The sequence below is a fragment of the Maniola jurtina genome, chromosome 3 (assembly GCF_905333055.1).
Source record: "Maniola jurtina chromosome 3, ilManJurt1.1, whole genome shotgun sequence".
NCBI lineage: Eukaryota > Metazoa > Arthropoda > Insecta > Lepidoptera > Nymphalidae > Maniola > Maniola jurtina.
This window is the reverse complement of record NC_060031.1, coordinates 9,365,462-9,388,459: the sequence shown is the minus strand read 5'-3', so window position 1 is coordinate 9,388,459 and position 22,998 is coordinate 9,365,462. Positions and strand designations below refer to the sequence as shown.

Genomic DNA, 22,998 nt, shown 5'->3' with positions numbered 1-22,998 from the left:
TGGCACCATATTTGCATAAGAAGACGCAGATTTTGTTTACTTTCATTTGATTTTCCTGAATGAATGAAATGAAAATCAAATGAAAATAAACAAAATCTGCGTCTTGTCATGCCAATATGGTGCCAATGACCACCCAACAGACAGGGGAGCCAACATAACGCCATAGGTACTATCCGATGAAACGCACTATACCTAATTAGCTAGGTACCTACCTGTCTACGATTATGCTAAAATATTTTTCTGTGATTGAGCATAGAGATGGTATTTATCATTCATCTGTGATGCTTGAGCCTTCTCCTCATCTTAGGCTTTAAAGGAGTTATATCCAGGGCTGTAAAATAAATTTAAAAAAAAACTCATCTTGGTGCTCCCGGCGGAATGCCAGCGGCCCCAAGCGGCCCACTGTTGTCAATTATTTTTTGAATTTTGTCATAGAGTCAGAGTTGCCAATTTAGCGACTTTATCGCTAGATCTAGCGAGATTTCAACGATGTTAGCGCCTTTTTTTCACTTTTAGCGATAAAAATATTAAATGACTTTTGATGTGTCTTTGTTGAAAAAGTTTTACTCAGGAATGAAGATGCTGACGCAAAGCTGAGCGCAGAGGGCGCTAGAAGCGCGATGGCCGCTGTCATTTTGTAATTGCTTTGTTTACATCAGTTTGCAAATCGATTTTTTGCTGTTTTTTGTGGTTAAAACCTATCGATCAACGCAATACTTGATATGTATTCTACCTGGAAGCTCAAAGAATTGAAAGACGAATTAAAAAAACGAGGAGGGAGGATAACTGGAAAGAAATCGGAACTTGTAGAAAGGTAGTCCTAATATATATTATTAATTTTTTTTAGTGGTCTTTTATATAATTAGCACCTTTTTTTTGGATTTGAATGTTTTTATTCTTAAATAATTCATGTTAAAAAATTAAGTATAGTCCTGAGATCGTTACTTTAGTACATAATATATGTTTTTAATTTTTAGGTTAGAAGCCTACGATCGAAATTTTAATTTTGGTCACCAAACCCTGCAAGCTTCTCAAAGCCAAGCAATTGACGTACCTGCTGTAGAACTTTACAAAGACGTTAATAGCTCCACCATATTGCCGAAGATTACCAAACATCATATTCAAAGTTACTTTGATAGGTAGGTACCTAGTGCTTATAATAACAAATAATATAATATAATTCTTTCAAAAGACATTTAATATAATAATACTGTTCCTTTATTTATCATGTAATACCCTAAGCCTCATTCAGTCCTCATGCATTGGTATTTATTTCAGATTCAATAAAAATATCTGCGATGCTGTTAAATTGTATGAATCGAGATACCTTCTTGTTTTACGATCAGCAACATCTGGCCAAGATACTTACCTAAAAGGTAGGCTTATTTCCACTTATACTAGACTAGCTATTTAATTTTAACTAGCTGATGCCTTGGAAATTGTGTGGAATAAGTTTTTTGATTAAGTACTACTGAAACTCCTCACACAATATTCCAGGATAAAAAGTAGCCACTCTTCAGGTTCTTAACTATACCCATACAAAAAATCACATTCCATTGCTCTGTTGTGGCGTGATTGAAGGACAAATGAATAAACCAACAAACAAACATACTTTTGCATTTTTAATATTAGTAGGATATAAGAAAATAAAAGGCGATGACTGAAATAATATGCAACTACTATTGATTGTGGTATGACAGTGTGGTTTTAGATTTTGTTTGTGTACTTGCCTTAATTTGATAATTAAAATTTATTATACCTATACTTCCAGGTTATTGCAAGGCATCCATGAAACAACTTCAATACGAGATTAACATCAAATTAAATAACGATGGAATGCCTGAAGAGGCAAACTGTGAATGTGCAGCAGGTGAAGGCAATGAAGCCCACTGTAAACACATTGCTGTGGTGCTTCTTGCAGCAGAAAACATTGTCCAGCAAAAAATAATAATACTTCATGAAGTTTCTACGTCACAACTACAGACATTCCATAAGCCATCAAGGAAATATTATGCTACTCCATTACGAGCTTCCAGATTCCCATCAAAAAGGGATATAAATAATACTGTCTTCTCGCCATACTTGAAGCAAAACCCTGATTTTGACAAGAAGGCATTTCAATGCAGATTCCAGTCCATGATTCTAAATTATCCACAGTCATCAATGCCTATAAAACAGATATATCCTGTAGCCAGCCAACGAAGCATATGTTTGGACCATGAGTACTTGGAAAAAAGTGCTATAGATTGTTTTTTAGAATCTATGGTATTGCAAAATGTATCAGAACAAAAGATTCTGGAAATAGAAAGGGAGACTCGAGGACAAAGCAATAACCCAAAATGGCATAGTTACAGAAAAACCCATATAACAGCCAGCATTTTTCATACTGTGTGCCATTTAAAAACTGAAAGTTTATTGAAATATTCCAGTCAAATCTTACATAAAACTACAATAAAAACCAAAGTAATGGCACATGGTAATATAAATGAAAAAATTGCAATGAAAAAATATATGGACACTTTTAATCTTGAAATTACAGAATGTGGGTTATTTTTGAGTAAGGAACGTCCTTACCTAGGAGCATCCCCTGATGGCTTACTGGGATCAGAAACAATAATAGAAGTAAAATGTCCATATAGTTCGCGGAACAAAGAAGTTTGTCCACTAAATGTGCCATATCTACAATATGAAAATGGGAAACTCTCTTTGAAAAAGAACAACATATATTACTATCAAATACAAGGGCAATTGTATGTCACAAAAAGGAAATTTTGCAACTTATTGGTTTATACCTTCAAAAGTTTAGAAGTCATATTCATTGATTATGATGAAGAATTCATTAAGTACATGTTAGAAAAACTTGATTATTTTTATCACAACTTCTTTAAAGCTGCTGTGATTAAAAAACTCCTATATAAAGAATAATAATGTCTAATAAAAAATTTATATAAGATTAAACAGCTTTTATTTCATAATATTTTCTCTAAAATTACATACAAAAGCACAAATGAATAAAATTCTTGATGATAAGGCTACGTGGTATGGGCTTAATTCACTTTTTAAAATCTTGTAAGTTTTGGCTAGCCCAATAATACGTTCTATGTGCACTCGTTTGCTTGCTAGTTTTCGATCCTGGACTATTCTAATACCAGGTATTTGTGTCTTTCCTTTCAAATATGTTGGAATATTAATAGTAACGTCTTTTGTAGCAAATATATCCTGCACATTGAAACCTCTATCAGCCATAATAGAGTCGCCACTGTCACAACGATTAACCAGCTCAGATCTTTCTATGATCTGTCTATCACTGACAGAACCACCATAACATTCTGAGATATATGATATTAGACCACCAGGTGTTGCCCCAATCATAGCCTTCACAGTATTTTTGTGTTTATAATTGCTGAATGTCACTTGCTGTGCTATAGGATTACCAGGCTTTGTAATGGGTATTTCCGTTGTGTCCACAATAATTCTTGTACTCGGAAAACCTCTTTTAAATGCCTCCGGCATAAAGTATTCAACTAATTCTTTAGTGGGCCAAATATCAATTAAATTCCATATTTCATACATAAAATTGATCCATGTTATAAAAATGTTTGCAACATTAGTTTCTGAAATACCAAACAAAAATGCCAACTCAAAATCTGGTAAATACCTTCTAAGTTTCATCATTGTTATTAACATTTGGTCACGAACACAAACATTCATAACTGTACTTCTCAAATAGTTTAAATTATAGCACATAGGAGTTAATGTGTCTAAGAGCAGCATGAATTTGTCATAGTTTTCAAGACCGGTATAAAAATGAATAGTTTTATTATTGCCTCTCATAGCTTCTAGTGATAATATTCCTAAAGTACTACCACACTGAGTGCTAACAGATATTGCTTTTGGAGTAATGTCTTCTGTTGAGGACTCTATTATTGTAGATATTTCTATTTCAGTACTCGTAGAGGGTTCTGGAATACTTTCATCCACAGTTGGTTGACCGAAGTCAATTTGGCGTCTGCTTCTTGCCAAATATCGACGGGCTCTTGATGTAGGCGTTGTTGACACATGGGTGGACCAAGGAAATATGCTTGGTATGGTCCCCTTTTTTAAATACCTGCATATTTGAGGATATCCTGAAAAATAAAAATAAATTGAACAAGTCAGCAATATTATTTGTCTAAACTAGTATTGTAACATAACTAGTAAGATAAAAAATAAGAGCTTTTTAGACCAGGCCTAAAACTATAGGTGGATAAAGGGTGACAGGATACATAGTAATACATTAGTGATGCATGGTTTGTTTATTCTTTAAAAGAAACTAGGGAAATATTCAAACCAAATTATGTGTGTTGGAAATCAGCTTTCAAACACAGTAAAATATTTATAGTTCCATGAACACACTGGTACAAATGATAACTGCGATTCTGTTACACTAATGACTGAAATTAGATACTTTTTAACTCACCTGTGTAAGCTGACTCTCCTACATAATCAGACTCTTGGAAATGATTCCGACATAACCTGCTATGCAAAGTCGCCACAAAATTTTTGCGACGTATAACCTTCTCCCACTGTTTTTTTAACTTTGGATCTTTCGGAAATAAATGGACACCGGAGTTAGTACATCCTGGCACAGCACAAAGAGGCATATTTTGAGAAAATTAAAAAATTACTTTGTGAAAGGTTATTAAACGTATGAATATGACAGTTTTCAATGGCCATGGCGACGATGCGCCATCTGGCGTGATAAAATGGCAGTCAGCATCCCCATTAATGGAGGTTGACTTGCTTCTAAAAGTTATTTGTTTGATGTTCATAAATATATTTGACAATATTATGAAAATGAAATAAAGTTTGTTAAACAAATATTCAATTTTTTTTAATTATAAAAAAAAAAAAATTATTTTGTGTTGATATTCTAATTTTGATTTTAGCGACTTTTAAATTTTTCTACATCTGACGAGATCTAGCGACTTTTCAATACCTAGCGACTAAAGGTTTTAAAGAATGGCAACATTGCAGGTGAGTTGAACAAAAAATATGTACGTACCTACCTATTTATTCCGTGTATTTATCTAAAATATATTATAATAAGTACTATTGATTTGCATTGTTGATTTTACTCGTACTACATCAGTGGTAAAGCTTAAAGGATAAAATATATAATTGCATGTGCCCATAATTTTCAGTACATAAAAACATCTCTAAAATATAAAAGTTAAAAATATCATAATATAAAAACATATTTTATAGACATGGCTTCATATATTGACATGAGTTTGGATGATATAATACAAAAAAAGAAGAGGGAAATCGCAAGGTTGGTACCTACTTAATTATTTCCACCGATAAATGCTATTTTCTGCTCAAAAACGATTAGTTACTTATTGATAATAAGTACATTTCAGCATGATATAATAGGCCATAGCTTATAGGTTAGAGAATTTAGATTGTTTTGTATTGAATTTACATTAAAATTAAGTATTTTATATGTTGAGTATGTCTCTTGTGATGCTACACTTTACCTTACTCCAGATGTTTCATGAGAAATTATTATTAGTGGGATGAATTCTCTCAATAGTTCAGATAACTATTATTAAAATTTTATTTGCTTACAGACCCAAGTCAAAGATGAAGACTCAGTTACCTATAAAAAGGCAGAATGTGATAGATGCAAGGAATAAAATAATATCTAGAAAACGTACCCAAATAATGGATGCAAGAGAAATATTAGCAGATATTGCAAAACAGAAAGATGCACGGTTAAGATTAGAAGAGCTAAGAGCAAAAAAGGTACATATGTATTGGTTAATTTCAGGGTTCTCAAGTAAAACGTTCATACCTCATAGTTTTTCCAGCCTGTCTGTCAAAATGTGTCTTTGTGTCCCAGCTAGAGATGCTGTGCATAGTTGGTTTATTGCCAATAGTATAGTCAAATTATTTGCCAAAACTATTGATGATAATAGCAAAGTTCAGTGCCTCAAATGGTCTTGAAGCTTCTGAATTTTCAGTTTTTCTACCATATAGGTTTGGATCCCACCGAGTACTGGGCCACCAGTTTGGCGAGAGTCATATTATGCATATAAATTAATTTAAAAAAAAGTACAGATTTTAGTATGATTCTAAAAAATTTAGTTTTTGAAATCCTTATTTTATCAAATAAAATAGTTACAAAGTTCTTGACTGCTGTCTCATTTGGTGGTAAATGATGACACTGTCTAAATAAAAGTTAATATAATAATAAAAGTAGTAGAATGTACAGAACCTTTGATTCTTTCTAAATCTGTATTTTTTTCTAGTAATTATTTCTTCGTTAATAGTGGTTAATGATGGCACTCACAGCCATTTTATTCAGAAACTATTAGAGCTATAAAGTTTTGCCCAGTTATAGAATTTACCTATTTCATAAACAAATTCATATATTTTGTTACATCACACTCATACATGTTGTATTAGAATACTTATAAACCTTCCTCTTGAAATGTTCTCAATAATATAAAATCTGTATTGAATGGGTGCTCAGGTATTTATGCATCATTTTTTTTTTTTATCAAAATTGGACCATTTACTAATTTAGAAGCAGTGTTTAATGTTTTATGGATAAAAGTCTAATTTTTACTAAGCTATTACACTGATCACCATTGATTTACTGTTACTGTTGAGGAGTTTCATCCTCCATCTCTGACACTATCTTCATCAGGTCTTCACCAGGTTTACATGAAACCTCCCTTACCGTACAACCTTTGTAAAAAAAACTGATTGTGAAAATCTGTTAAGATTTGATGGAGTAATGGAGTAGCATTAATAGGAAATTTTTTTCCCTATCCCAAATATACCTTACTAGCCGATGCCCGCGACTTCGCCCGCGTGGATTTAGGTTTTACGAAATCCCGTGGGAACTCTTTGATTTTCCGGGATAAAAAGTGGCCTATGTGCTAATCCAGGATATTATCTATCTTCATTCCACAGCCAAATCCGTTCAGTAGTTTTTGCGTGAAAGAGTAACAAACATACACACAACACACACACACACACATACAAACTTTCGTCTTTATAATATTAAGTGTGATAGTGTGATTATTTTGCGGGATAAAAACCATCCTATGCAGTATGCTTTTTAACTGGGACAAGTATGGAGAGATCCAAAACCATTGGAGAATGGTGTGTCATATACTTATTAAAACAGACTGAAAATGTGTTGCTGGACTTCAATTTTAAACTACTATGGATATTCATATTATGGTATTTATTTAAGTAGGTACACTAAACATTTTGTGTTTAAGCAGGCAATGGCAAGAGTACCAGGTGTAAATTCCCAATATCATCGGAAATTAACTCATTACCAGCATCCATCTAGAAAGGAAAGAGGTCAGTACAGTTGCAATAATTGTGTAATATGTCACAGGAAAATGATATAATTAAGTAAATCGGGATTTCGCCAGATGTAAAATGATAACTCAATTAGACCATTTCACTAAAAGAATCTACTGATATCATAGAATACTGAGTGACTTTAGTGACTAGTGAAACACTTGAAAATATTAAGATAATGTTTCCCAATAGAACCTAAGTGCACATGGATATTTATGTTCTAAACAAACTTACACTTACAGACTTACCTACTTAGTCCATCGTTACATTTCATAAACTATGCTGAGCATTTCATGACATTACTAGATTTGTTTAGTAAAATGGTCTAATTGAGTTGTTGTATTAGCATCTTGCTGGGTTTGACCATATCCCTGAAAATATGGCGATATACTGGTTTATGGCATTTCACTGAGACATTTATTTTTACCATCGATGTATATGGATGGGCCCTTCGAAGATAAAAAACGCGCTCAAAAAGTCAATAGAATTTGCAAAAGTCTTTTGACTTTGTCAATGACGATGACGTAAGATTTAAGTAAGACGTATTTTTGCGGACGGAATTGTATGGGAAAGGCTAATCCATATACATCGATGATTTTTACCCATTGCAATAAAAAGAACTTTTACATTGATAAGCACCACTGCACCAATCAATTCTGAAATGCTAGTCTTGACTGGACAGGGTATATTATTCCAAGATTGTTCACAGAATTAGTATACCTTTCCTTTCAGGTTTCCTTAGTTTACCTATATATTTCAATTCAGACTGAAAGTCCAAATTATTGCAATACAATTACAAAGCTACTTAAAAAATAAACAATTTAGCTTCTCACTGAAATGCGTACTTTGTGTGATGATTGGACAATTAAATGAACGTGTCGGTGATTTAGAGCAATATGGAATATATGGACCAAATAGAAACACTGGTCGAAACAATTGCCGCATTTTATTGAAATTGCTGCAGAACACTCCAGATCGATTCATACGTGTTGCTGAGCAATAAATAATTGTTTAAAGAATTGCCCATGTAACCTTTACCTTCAAAGTTTACTTTTACACTGATTGTGGGGCTAAATAGAACATTATTTTTAGTGTTTACAGATTTATCAAGGCAGGTTGTATCTCAGCCACTTACTGTGAAACCAATAAGAAGGCAGCACTTCATTAATAACAGGAAGCCAATGGGGGGCAGGTCTATAGAAACCAGATCCAGGTCTTTTGGTAATTGTGAGTACATATTTTCTTATTTATTACAAACACAATAAAACTATAAACACAATAAAAAAGCTCATAATATGTGTGTTACTCACTATACATCTATACTTATAATAAAATTGAAGTGTCTGTATGTAATTGCGAAATAACTACCTCTTAAACTCCTATAGTTATTTGATCTGTCAAATGTTTTTAAAATTTTTGTCTGTCAGTCTGTTTGAAAGAGCCTAATCTTCGGAACGGCTGAACCTATTTTGACGAAACTTTCACAGACTAGTAGAGGATTAATCAAGGAGTAAAACAGACTACTTTTTAAGCGACTTTCAGAAAACGAGATTTTTTGTTTTTCTGCCCATGTTCACAAAAATCTCCGAGATTTTTGAACCGATTTGCGTGATTTTTTTTAAACCTATAGAGAATCCAGGAATGACCATCGTGTCCATTCCTGGAGACTTATCTCCAGGAATGGACGTCTATCGGATTTTTTACTGGACTACGGCAAAACCAAAAGGAGGAAGGGTTGTGATTTTAGCTGTCTATGTATTTATAATTATAAAATTGTTTTATTCTAGCAAAACCTATGTTAAAGCCAATAATTAGAACGGTGGAAAATGACATTGAAATTATTGATGATCCAATGGAAGATAATTATAACATTTCCAGAACAATGTCTAACCGTAAAGCGAGTCTACAACTTAAAATTGTTACTCACAATAATAATGCTTTCAGGTAAAGGTTTTTTTGATTTCTAATTATTTGTCATAAGTAAGCTAAGAACATGGTTGAATATAGGTAACATGAGTATGCAAGGTGTGACGACTCCATTTAAATGGTTCTCTAGTAATTTCAATTAATTAATTATTATTACTCTACCTAGGCTCAGAAATACTTAAAATCAATCATTTAGATGTTGCTGACTAACTTTTTCCATGATTATTTTTGAATCTAGTCCAATACAAATTGTATGTATTTGTAGTAGGTACTGAAAATTTTGAAAAAAAACAATTTCATTTTATTTTTTAAATTTTCTATGAAAAAAGTAAAAAACTACAACTCAGTGATTCCTAATCAAGGAAAATTTATAATCATGAATGACAATTTCAGAAGTGCTACTATAGAAAAAGAAAGAGAAAAGAGTCCACCGCGACCCCCATCGATTTTGAAGAAGAGGCCTATGGCTGCTTTGCGCAGTGAAAACAACAAAGTTGAAAAATTAGAGAAACCTGCCACCGAGTTCAGGATTATCGTCAGTAATTTACGTAGCTCGGTCACAGCTGGAGATATTGAGGTATGAAACTAAAGAACCGCCAACCTTTTTGTTACATAGGTCATATAGCCAATCTAAGACGGATCGGGATATTTGATGCTGATCGCCGATCATGATCTTAATTGACTGTGTGTTGACTAGCTACACCGCCCCCTAATGCAAAAAAAAACCAGCCTAGTGCGAGTCAGACTCGCGCACTGAATGTTCCGTACTCGGGTATTTTTTTGCACGATAACTCAAAAACTATTATACATAAAAATTAATAAAAATCTGTTTTAGGATTTACAGGTAAAGCCCTTTCATATGATACCCCACTTGGTATAGTTCTCTTATTTTGAAAAAAAAAAACGATTACTTTGATCCATTTAAACAATGTTATACGTCGTTTAGACGAATAGTTCCTATTTATGTTGGCTCCCCTGTCTGTCTAAGTCTTTGGCACTATATTGGCATGAGAAGACGCAGATTTTGTTTATTTTCATTTCATTTTCGTTTCATACATTCATGAAAATCAAATGAAAATAAACAAAATCTGCGTCTTCTCATGCCAATATGGTGCCAATGGCCATCCAACAGACAGGGGAGCCAACATAACGCCATAGGTACTATTCGTTGAAACGATCTATACCAGCGAGCACTGTTAAGTGAACCTGCAGCTTCGCTTCTATCAGGGTTTTATTATTATTTAGTATTTTACAGATTTTGTTTTTTATTTTATTAGGAGCTATTTGGTGATGTTGGGGGCATGGTGGAATCTCGTCTTGTGAGACCTGGGACTGCAGAAGTCATTTATAAGAGTCTTGAGGACGCTCAAAGGGCTGTAGAGCTTTACCACAATAGACAATTGGATAAGCAACCTATGAACTGCTTGCTTGTCACTCCTCGCACTACAGCTCCTGCACCTTCAAGGTAAAGATGTAATAAACAGACTTTGTCAATATTGCATTGCTAAAACTTATAAGTTATGACTGTAAAACAATATATAAAGAATTTATTTTGCATTAAAATAATCTATAAAAAAAACGGCCAAGTGCGAGTCAGACTCGCGCACCGAGGGTATTCGGGTATTTTTCCGACATTTTGCACGATAAATCAAAAAGTATTATGCTTAAAAATAAATGTTTTAGAAAAATCTATTTTAGAATGTACAAGTAAAGCCCTTTCATATGATACCCCACATGGTACTTAGTCCTTACTTTGAAAATTAAACTACATTTTTTTTTCTGTGACTAACCACAAATTCATGGTTTTCAGATTTATTCCTTTACTTGTGCTATAAGACCTACCTACCTGCTAAATTTCATGATTCTAGGTCAACGGGAAGTACCCTATGGGTTTTCTTGACAGACACGTCCGTCCGGACGGACAGACAGACAGACAGACAACAAAGTGATCCTATAAGGGTTCCGTTTTTCCTTTTTTAGGGTTAGGAACCCTAAAAAAGTATTGCCCCGATTGACTATATCAAAAAACTTTTATATTGTTAACTAGCTGATGCCCGCAGCTTCGCCCGCGTAGATTGGTCAGATCCCCTGCAGCATCAGGATTGAGGAGTTGGACTCCAAATTTTTTATGAAACACTGTCGCAAAGTTCCTCTATCGATTAAAAAAGAAATGACGCAAATCGGTTCAGAAATCTCGGAGATTTCGGTGTACATAGGTAGAAAAACACAACTCCCTTTTTGAAAGTCGGTTAAAAAAGTAGCCTATGTTACTCCCTGGTCAATTCTCTAATTGTCTGTGAAAATCCCGTCAAAATCGGTTCAGCCGTTCCCAAGATTAGCCTTTTCAAACAGACAGACAGACAGACAGACAAAAATTTTAAAAACGTGCGATTCAGTTATAGTATCGTTCAAATAACCATATGACCTTAATATGCGGTAGTTATTTCGAAATTACAGACAGACACTCCAATTTTATTTATTAGTATAGATTAAATAACATAGTCTAACAGAATAATTTTTTTTCAGTAGCAGCAACAAGCCAGCCCTATACAGCACAAATTCAAATGTTGAACCGGACATATCCACTTTCCATAAAGTGTTATTTAGCAATTTCTAGCCTCAATATTTTTATGGACGATTTTATGGCTGTTCTGTTTATGTATACTTATAAGAATATTACAGTGAGCAGATTTTTTTTAGATAATACATCAGTTTACTATGAAGCACCTTTAAATTAATTAACAAAATGGCATGTTTGTTAAAGATCGAAATCATTGTTAAAATCAAAATTCTGAAGTATCACAGTACCTAGTTCAGTTTGTTCAGGTTATATATTATAATTTCTATACATATGTTTACCTATATGTATTAATAGTTCCGTTAAATGAACTTTTTTAAAATCTTTATTAGTATAAATCTGATCATCTGTACTGTAATAAACTAATGCTAGTATGTAAGTTTTTGAATAAATAAGTTCTTTGATAAATTGGATTGACTTTAATTTTCAATGTTTATACCTGAAACCATGTACCCGGTCTACGTGGTTACCGTTTTCTACAGGTGTGAGTAGAACGCTAGCAAAACCAAAGACATGTGATAGTAGTTGATGATTATTACTGATATGACACCACAAAAAAATCCTGTATTTTCTAAAAGCTCGTAATGTTTTATTTGCAAACGCAATTTCAAATAAAACATCTGATTTATTCAACAAACGTTGCGTAGATAAGTGCCGCGGGGGTCAATGCCGTGTCGAAGTGCGAGGCAATATTCCTGTTTTGCACGCTATAAATAATTGTGGGTTTGAAAAATACTAAATCACTAAAACTACAAGTAGGTATAAGGCAAATGGTTATTGGTATTAAATTATGTTTAGGTAGTACAAAAATAGCGCTAAGTTTTTGCTAGCGTTCCAATAATTGCACCCTACGCCTTGTAGGTATATAAGGGCAAATTGACGTATATATAAATCGCCAGGTCTAAAAACTTGAAAAGCAAACAGCTTATTTCTCTAAGTAAGTACCTATCTCATCTAACGTAATCAAAATAGACCCAAAGAATTTAGAGATTTTATATGGCTTTTTTAAAATCTTAATATTATGCGAATGAACGATGAAGGCTCTGGAAAGAACATGCTTACAGCTTAGCTAATGTCTTTGATAATGGTTCATGAGAACTCTTCACAGACGTTCCAGTCTCGTCGGCCGTATGTTAGCCCAGCAGGAAACATGAAAGGAAAATCGAAAGATAGACGATTTTATATAAATAAATATCACAGTAGCAGTTAGCACTGCCGATCGATTTTAAACTAGCTGATGCCCGCAGCTTCGCTCGCGTGGATTTAGATTTCTGAAAATGCCGTGGGAACTTTTGATTTCCCGGGATTAAAAATTGCCCTATCCGTAATAGCCCGTCCCCGGGATGCGACGTGTTTCTGTACCACGTAAAAACATTTAAACGGATGATCCTTTAAAAATCCCGGGTCACCAGGATTTAGGAATAGGAATGCAATTCCTTACAGCATCAGGGTTGAGGAGTTGGGTCCTCGAAACCAACGACAAAGTCTTTACTTGTTACAGATACCTTCAATATCCATCAATTTATAACCGACAGTTTCTAAATCCCATCCTCCTCAATCCTGCAGCATCAGGATTGAGGAGTTGGAATCCAAATTTTTATGAAACAATGTCGCAAAGTTCCTCTATCCATCCATTATAAAAACAATGACGCAAATCGGTTCAGAAATCTCGGAGATTTCGGTGTATATAGGTAGAAAAACACAACTCCCTTTTTGAAAGACGATTAAAAAAGTAGCCTGAGCCTATGTTACTCCCTAGTCTATTCTCTACTTGTCTGTGAAAATTCCGTCAAAATCGATTCAGCCGTTCCAAAGATTAGCCTTTTCAAACAGACAGACAAAAATTTTAATAACGTGTGATTCCGTTATGGTATCGTTCAAATAACCATATGAGCTTAATATGAGGTAGTTATTTCAAAATTACAGACAGACACTTCAATTTTATTTATTAGTATAGGAAGATATAACTGTGCTTTAAATCTGGTACTCCGGTTTGAATTTGTTTCTCTTCTCGCTAGAAATCGATTTTGTGACATTACGATGGTGTACACCCGGCTTAAAGTCCAAAGGCACAGTATTCTGTGGCACAGGCAGACTATAACATTCATTCATTCTTTTTTCCGGGACGCCATTAACTGTCATTGTCGTGTTTCCGGTCGGCCATTAATTGAAATTTCAATAAATCGTGTGCGGCACGGCGTTTTTAATTCCTTGCATTAGAAATTTATGCCTTCTATTAACTTTTAAGTAGTACTATTATAAACTTCGGATTAGGATTTATATATTAAAAATGGGTGACCGTAAGTATTGTGTTGATATTTTTTTTAATAAAACGTAGCAAGAAAATGTAAGTACATAATTAATATATTTTTTAGCTTACGCATCTGGCGATTATAACAGCGGTGGAGGATATCCTGCTCAATATTCTATGCCACCGCCTTCTTTGAATGCGGGTGATAGCAGTTATACCGCTACCCAACAGCAAGGAGGTTATAATCAAAGTGGCTATTCTGGTCAAAATTCTGGTGCTGCTTGGAACCAACAAAGTACCGGAGGTGAGTAAAATTTATATCTCCTATCTAGCAAACATCAAGGAAGTTTAAAGCTGCAACCATTGCAGCTGTATATGTCTTCAAAAAGGTAATTTGTCACCTAGATCTATACCACTGCTTTCTGCTGCTGCCAGATTTCCGAATATTGCTTATCAAAGGCGTCGTTCTAATACAACGCGAGTAAGCGATGGTTGAATCGCTTATCGCGCCTAATGGAACGCGAATACGCGATCATCGCGCGAATGACAATTATTATTAGGACACCTATTCGAGATCAGTATGTGTGATCGCGCATTTGCGTTGTTATTGGGCGACTACTAATGGTGCGCCTATCTACATAAAAAGTATAAGTTCTTAAAAGGTTCCTTAGAAAATAGCTGATTTAACTGATCACAGTGATAGATATAATGAAATCTGTTTTTATACAATGCACAGTCATACTCCTGATGTTCAGATTAGACTGCCTTGAAAGAAGTGAAAATTCCTTCCTACATAAATTATGTGCACTCTAGAAAACTTACAAAATGATTCTTAAAATTATATCTTATATTCTTGAAATGTTCTCATGAGTTTTCTTAACACATTATTGCATTAAATAATTAAGACTGATGTCTATTTATTTTTGTTTTCATTAAGGTGCTAGTGGAGGTAGCTATGGTGGATCACAACAGCAAGACAGCAGTTATGGTCAAAGCTATGGCGCTTCAAACTATGGTAGTGGGGGTGGATATGATCGCAACAACAGTAATAACTACAATGCGAGCAGCAACGATCGCGGAAGTGGCAGTTATGGGAATAATGATCGTGGAAGTAGCTATGGCAGTAATGACAGAGGTGGTGGTGGCGGCGGCGGCGGTGGAGGCGGCAGCGGTGGCGGCGGCGGCAGTGGTTACGGGAGTGATCGCAGTGGCGGTTCCAACTATGGTGGAGATAGAGGCGGTGGTGGTGGATACGGTGGCTCAGGGGGTGGTGACCGAGGATATAGAGGAGGAGGTGACCGATCAGGAGGATACAATAGAGATGGGGGGAATAGAGATGGTGGATATGGGTAAGCATCTTTTTGTATTATTCTTATATTATATAACAACCAAACATAAAAAATGATTAGAGACCAGTCAATATTTTTATTTACTAAAGTGTTTAACGATGACAAAAGCGTAACTGAAAAAGTAACATTAAAATTAAATGAAATTAATTAGAATTTCCCAAAGTTAACTGAATTTATTCTTCTTGGGTAATCAGTTATTGTTGATGAATTTTTTCATTGACTTCAAGATAGTTGAAAAATTGAAAATCTACAGTTACCTCTTTATTCTGTTATTTATGTGGGAAGTACTCACTTTGGGTGGTACTACTTTTAATAACTTCATCAAAAATGTACAGTTAATATTTTGATATCATCTAAATTATATATTTTTGGAATCTACACAACAGGATCTTCATTTGATATCGAAATCGATACATTCATCTCATGGTTATTTTTTCTGTCATATTTCTGTTTTTCATATCTGCCATTTTCAACTTGTAATGACGTCATTTTATAGCTTATGACAATCGAAACCGAAACGCCAAGACAAAGCTAATGACTATACCTCATTTATCAAAATTAAATGAGTAGTTTGGTGGTTGTAAGGGAAACAATGAACCATAAAATTAGACACTACCTTTAGAAACCCAACCACAGACAATTGGTCTATATTTTTATACATAAGTTACATATTTTCAGAATATACACTGACACAATATTCATTTGATATTACACTTGAACTTCAAGTTTTGTTTGTAGTCATATTTCTGATTGTTATATCTGCCATATTGAATTTGTTGTAATGTCTTGTAGTCTGTAGACACTCGGGACTAGGATGCCGACACAGCTAAGGAGACCTCATTAATTAATTATCAAATGAAGAGTTTAGTCATTGTAAAGGATGCAATGAACATAAACACAGCTCTATATATACCCTTGTTTTAATTGTGTAAATAAAAATAAAAATGATTGATCCCATTAAGGATGTGAGTATTGAATTTTAATGCTGACTGCAATTTTTTTTTTCAAAATCTGTAAATGTAGATAGAAATAATCTACCTATCTCTTCTATTCATCAATGGAAATCATCTATTATACTGCAAAGGCAATGTTTATGTAATGACATGGACTATGGATAATGATATCAAACAAATCTTATCATTATAGGAGAACAAAGAGGTCTTGGTTCTCCTTACTACATGCATGATTGAGTGTTTTCCACATTTTACTAGAGTTTGAGTAAAGGTTACTTTATTATTTCCAACATACACTTATCAAACATATTACTACGACTCAGTGGAAACTGGGTTGAAATATGAGCAATAATGAATAATCTTGTTACATACAAATCAGCAAATAAAATTCTCAGATCAAGTAATAATAATAGGCAATGGTTGTAACACTAATAATAATAATTAATCTTTACACACAACAATTGAAGAAACTTGACATGCATTAAATATGGCCATCCTTTTCTACAGAACAATATACTGTGCTTTATTGAGAGGGCATAAGATGCTACAGCTGTAAGAGCTAGACCAATGTTGAAGCATACTTATCTTATGATATTTTTAGAGTTTCATTATCAAACAAAGAATCTGTAGTTTCATCATATCTATTCTGTATATCACTGATATTTTATTTAGAACTATTAAAGCAGTTCGCTGAAATTTTAGCACACTTATAGATATTATATTGATTTTGTGTTTGTTGCATAGCTGTGTATTTAATATAGTCAAAAAATTGATTAGTACTTACTACTTAAGTTTTCCTCAGAAGGAAGGGCATTCAGAACAGGTGGTAATATTCACTTGACAGATAAAGTAAAACATTATTTGAATAAAAACTATCCTAATCTTCAAACCATTGATCTTAATAAATGTGGCATTTATTATTAGGTGCTAGGCTAACACTAGACAATAAACTTGCATTGGTTGAAGGTAAAAAGTACTTATTACAAAAGATTTTAAAGATCTTTCAACAATATAACACAGATGAACCAGATTATAATATTAATAGTTTATAAGTTTATAGTATGGTTCATCTGTGTGAAATTGTTTGTATAATAACTTTTCCAGTTGACTTGGTTTCTCCTTTATGTAACTTTAATGTTTAAAAAGTTAAAAGTGGTTAAAGCTGTTGTACTTTTGATACTGGTATTGAAAAATACAAATACATAATTTATACCATAGAATCGTCATAAAATCTTAAAATCACAGCTATCATGTCTAGTAGAGGGTGCGTAATATTTTAAGAATCACTTAATTTATTGTTAGTAAATCTTATTGGTAAAAAAGTATCTACTGAAGGGATGTTTAAGAAATCTCATTGTGAGATCGGTTTTGGTTGTTTTGATGGTAATAGTAAAAATAGGATTTGATATCTCCATTTAATCGCAAGATTTATATCATCTTGTGTTCCTGTTTAAATTCACATTACAAATAAATTTCATTAAAATCGGATATTTCTGGACTCTGGAATGCTGTTCTGCAGTTTTTTTTTTAATTTCATTTAATATATTTGAATATTATTATACTGCATTCAATTGTTGTGATATTGTCCTGAAACAGTGTTAGGAAAAAAATAAAAAAACTGGTCAAGTGTGAGTCGAACTAGGGTTCCATACCATCGTACAAAAAGTAACAATAATTTTTTGAGATGTTAGTACAAATTCACGGGTTTCGGTTTTCCCCTTAACCTGTGATATTAGACCTACCTACCTGCCAAATTTCATTATTATTATTGTTAGCACGAACTGTCCCAATGTTGGGCAAAGGCCTCCCCTTCTTCCTTCCACCTGTCTCTGTCTATAGAAATTTGAGGCCAGGCCGACATGTAGGCAATCGAGTTCGTCTCGCCAGCGACGCCTCGGCCTGCCTCGACGTCTTTTAAAATTTTGTGGCATCCATTGTGTTGTGGTCTTTGCCCACAGTTCATCGGACATGCGCATAACATGTCCTGCCCAGTTCCATTTTTCGGGAAATTTCTACGGGAAGTACCCTATAGGTTTTTTGAGAGACAGACAACAAAGTGATCCTATAATGGTTTCTTTTTTCTTTTGAGGTACGGAACCCTAATAAAACAAGTTTATAACCAATATAATGAGAAGCTGACAAATGAAACAGTGTGATTACAGTTTCAATGAAAATACTTTGTTTTTCTTTATTCTGGACATTTTTGGCTCACTGAACACAAATCTGAACGCATTTTAAACCAAAACCTAAAACTGCTAAAACTGGGTAAAATTGGGTGCTTGATTTCAATCAAGTACAATTTATAATAAAGTTATAACAGCTTCCATTCAGTTTTTTGCTTCTGTGAAATTGTATTGAATGCAATCACACAGTTATTAATATTTGCCAGCTCCTCAATTATGGTATGCCATGTATTCAAATACTAAAGTTTGTATTTTAAAAAATTGAACATTTTTTCAGGATGTTTGTATTTTTTGCTGCATGTAAACGATAAGATGTGTATAATATAAAAATGTACTTGACGCCAAACATTGTTCTAAGATTTTCAAGGTATCAAGGTAAAACGTTACACAAAAGAAAAGGATCGTCACGGAAATGGTCTCTAAAAGTGATCTTAGTTACAATCTGCGTGCTTCGTACTATGAGCCCCCAGCCTGCCCGGTGTGAACTAAATGGTGTTTTTATTGTTTTAGTGGCGGCGGCAGGGGGGGTGGTTTTAATAAAGGTAAAGCTCCTCGCTATGAGCGACTGGTGCTGTTGTCATATTTTTAATTTGTAATTCTATAAGGGCTGCCAAACAACTTATGTTAAAGGTTTTTAGTGGCATCACTTCTTGGCTGTTGACAAATCTTCTGTTAGTGTTTATGCACTGGTGGTTTTTAAACATGTAGTAAACAATACATATGATTATTATACATATCGTTACTAGAGAGTTACGTTTTATAAGCTGTTACAGAAAGTGTAATAAAGAACCTGGTATCAGGGTGTGGTGCAAGCTATGGGTAAAAATAAATTTAGGTATTTAATGTTAAAAAAAAAATCTACTTTAGTCGGGTATATTTTGATCAATATTTATTTGCGCTCTATTTAAAATTGCAATAGGTAAGTGTTTGCGAATGGTTTAGTCTTTAAATTGTTTATATGTTCTTACGAACTGAAGAGATGTGCACATGTAACCAAAACAACAATTGGGGATGCATAACGAAGACCAGAAACAACGTTTTAGGTGATTCCAGTGTCAAGCCAGTTTACACAGACTAGACATCCAGAACAATTACTGACTGCTGTGTATGAACCTCGCCCATCACGAGATGTTCATGTCAGCTTTAAAATCTCGTATATGGATTGTGGCACATGGGTAATATAAATGCGTCATTGGAGAGCTGTCTTCAGAAGCACTTCTAAACAGCTTGCAAGGGTTTCGTTAAGGGATTTAGTTCGCGACTTCGGTTAACATTAACACAGATCATCTTGCCAAATGGACAGGTTTATACTTGCATATAAGTTAACGACTTTTTTTAGTAATTACTGATTAGAATTCGACGAGCAGGTATAAAATGGAATACTGTTCATCATTCATGTGTAATTTTAGCCATACGAAAATGTTGTCAATAGTAGGGCTACCATATTGAATTGCTGAAGACTGCAGTTTTTTTTTTTTCAAGAAATTACATTTATTTTTCTTACTTCAGTGTAACATGGAGGTTAATTATTATCTGCCAAATATGCCTAGGGGTTTTAACACATTATAGGTATTATAGTAATTTTGTAATGGGTAATTGTCAGCAGTCTGGCCAAGTGTATATTTTTATTACAAAACGCCAACGGTGTCTTCAACATGTACTGAGTATATGGCATTGAGTGTCCAGATATTACAACATTTTGGCAGCCCTGTGCTTTAAAGAATTTTTACAGTTGCAACTCAAGTTGATACTGTTTTTGTCGATCGAGTAAAATAAATGAAAACTGTAACATTTTCATTGTGTGTCAAGTAATAGGCGATGTATCGGCCGAAGTTGCATGCAGCGTCGCATAGCGATTGGAAAAAAGCGTTATTGGGTATTTACATTATATTATGGGAGTAAAACATATATAAGAAAAATAATCATTGTAAAAGGGTTTAAACTAGAATAATGGTTATAACTTATACTACAGTAATTCTTGCAAAGTTATGGGTAAACTTTAATAGGTACATGTTAAGGTAAAATGTGTTATAGTTGTGCAGTATTACTAATTAATGGTGTTTGTAGGCGGCGGAGGTTACGGCGGAGACAGGGGCGGAGGAGGTGGGGGTGACATGGTAACCCAAGAAGATACGGTCTTTATTCAAGGCATGAATCCATCTACGACTGAAGACGAATTGTGTCAACATTTCGGCGCCATTGGCATAATTAAGGTATACTTACATGATGTATTTAGCATAATAATGATTATGGAATAAAGCTGTTTTTAATTCAATGGTATTAAAATTAAATAAAGTGGTTCCAACAGGTCACTAAATACTCATAATTAAATACTGTAAGGATGAACCGTGTTTCTGAATGTTTCATTATGTGGTATTTTTTATTAGAAAGAAAAAAGTTAGGTTTGTCCAGGCCATCCATAGATGTTAGAATTTCGAATGACTTCCACCAGATTCCAGATTTCGATCGCCAAAAAAGCCTTTTCGAGTTTATGAGATTAAAAAATTGTTGTTTTTCTTAACTAGAATTTTGTCTGTTATCTATACCTATTTGAAGTTACTTACAATTTTTATTTCTTACAGACTGATAAAAAAACTCAAAGACCTAAAGTGTGGATGTATAAGGATAAAGCTACCGGCCAACCTAAAGGAGAAGCCACAGTCACCTATGAGGACTCTAATGCCGCTACTTCAGCTATACAATGGTTTGACGGCAAAGACTTTAATGGAGCCACCATAAAGGTTTCGCTCGCCCAAAGACAGAACACTTGGGCGGGAGGTAAAGGCGGCGGCGGCGGCGGCGGCGGTGGCGGCGGTGGTGGTGGCGGCGGAGGAGGTGGATTCCGTGGCGGGCGCGGCGGAGGCGGCGGCCGCGGCGGCGGTGGCGGTGAGCGCGGCGGTGGTGGCGGCGGAGGCGGCGGTGGAAACGGTCCGACGTTCAACCGCGCCGGTGATTGGACTTGTACCAATCCTAGTTGTGGAAATACCAACTTCTCGTGGCGAAAAGCATGCAATAGATGTAACGAGGAGAAGCCAGGCGGCGGCGGCGATGACGGCCCACCCCACGGCGGGCGCGGCGGAGGCGGCCGCGGAGGAGGTCGCGGAGGCGGGCGCGGCGGTGGCGGCGGGCGCGGCGGCGGTGGCGGCGGCGGCGGCGGCGGCGGGTGGGGCGGCCGACAAGACCGCAGCGGAGACCGCAGTGGCGACCGAAGAGGCTCGGGTGGCGGCGGCGACCGTAGCGGCGGCGGCGCCATGAGAGGAGATGGAGGGTGAGTTTTTGATTTATTTAGTAAATTCTAAAAAAAATGCATTTTTTGCTATGCATATTCGAGAAAATCGGAATTAAGTAACAACTTTTAGAAAACTTAAATGTTTTGTATGAAAAGCTAAGCTATCGATTGCTATAGCTATCGATAGCTATAGCTTGATCGATTGTTATACAATATAACTTAAAGCTTAACCACAATTTAAATCATATTCAAATTAGTGTACTTGTAATTTCTTGATACTCTTAAGTAAAATACTTTTTATTTTATTTTCAGAGGCAGAGACAGACAGAGACCGTACTAAGTATTTAATTTTAGTGTAAAATTAAGTTTAGTTATAGTCAATAATAGCTGTTATGACTGGATTTTACTGTCTTGTTTAGATTTAGTATATATAGTAATAATTCATTATTATTGACACTTAGTAGTTTTGAATTGCATGTATAGTATAATTCTTTTTTAAAGCTGTAACTAACTGGATTTCAACGATCAATTGATTCTTATTTTTATCTTAAATCTATTCAATTTTTATTCTATTCATTTTGATTGTTAGGTCATAAGATAAGTTGTCTAAATATTCGCTGATAAAGGTAGAATTTATGTATGTATGTATGTATAACTGTAAGAGCCGGTTCCCACTTGCCTCCTGTCTTGCCCGAATTTTGGTTGGATGTTCCTTGTTGGATGGCAGTACATTTTATATGAAGCTTGTCTGAAACCGATTTTGTGTCAGTGGTTGCCACTGGAGCATCTGATTAAAATCCGGGCCCGACAGCGGACTAGTGGGAATGGGCTGTAAGATGTTCGAAACATTGTGTTGACAGAATAAATTGGTAATGAATTAAAGATGTTTTTCTTATTAACACAAAAGGGCCTACTTCTGACAGTCAACTTGGTCTGAAATTAAAATTCTGGTCAAAAGTGAAAACCGATATCATCTCTGCACAATGTACATTTACGCTTGAAAGGTAATTTATCCGTGCTCCCTACCTGGAAGATACCACGGGTTTTTTTCCTGTTGTAGTCCCTCTGAGAAATACAATGTTGCTGAATTAAAATGGTAGTCCCTGGAAGGTACCTACCGTCCCTCCGTGAAATATATACAATCAAGACGTTATTTAAAAACCG

The 22,998-nt window shown here is 34.8% G+C and overlaps 3 protein-coding genes across 3 annotated transcripts; 2 read left to right on the top strand and 1 right to left on the bottom strand.

Moving 5' to 3' along the window:
* The first annotated feature begins 579 nt into the window (after positions 1 to 579).
* Positions 580 to 2,925, top strand: LOC123879328. Its single transcript, XM_045926977.1, has 4 exons — positions 580 to 814; positions 978 to 1,139; positions 1,279 to 1,376; positions 1,772 to 2,925. Exons 1-4 carry the CDS (start codon positions 723 to 725, stop codon positions 2,923 to 2,925), a joined length of 1,506 nt encoding a protein of 501 aa, XP_045782933.1. The 5' UTR covers positions 580 to 722.
* Positions 1,355 to 4,758, bottom strand: LOC123879363. The gene is made up of 2 exons (XM_045927034.1): positions 4,460 to 4,758; positions 1,355 to 4,127 (listed from the first exon to the last, which is right to left on the bottom strand). Exons 1-2 carry the CDS (start codon positions 4,641 to 4,643, stop codon positions 2,965 to 2,967), a joined length of 1,347 nt encoding a protein of 448 aa, XP_045782990.1. The 5' UTR covers positions 4,644 to 4,758; the 3' UTR covers positions 1,355 to 2,964.
* Positions 4,759 to 5,046: 288 nt separating this feature from the next.
* On the top strand, positions 5,047 to 22,716 carry LOC123879493 (RNA-binding protein FUS-like). The gene is made up of 13 exons (XM_045927229.1): positions 5,047 to 5,314; positions 5,613 to 5,787; positions 7,278 to 7,362; positions 8,458 to 8,592; positions 9,153 to 9,309; positions 9,685 to 9,868; positions 10,569 to 10,756; positions 14,270 to 14,424; positions 15,058 to 15,469; positions 19,116 to 19,147; positions 20,673 to 20,818; positions 21,188 to 21,873; positions 22,147 to 22,716. The coding sequence occupies exons 1-13, from the start codon at positions 5,250 to 5,252 to the stop codon at positions 22,172 to 22,174; spliced, it is 2,448 nt and encodes an 815-aa protein (XP_045783185.1). The 5' UTR covers positions 5,047 to 5,249; the 3' UTR covers positions 22,175 to 22,716.
* The last annotated feature ends 282 nt before the right edge of the window (positions 22,717 to 22,998 follow it).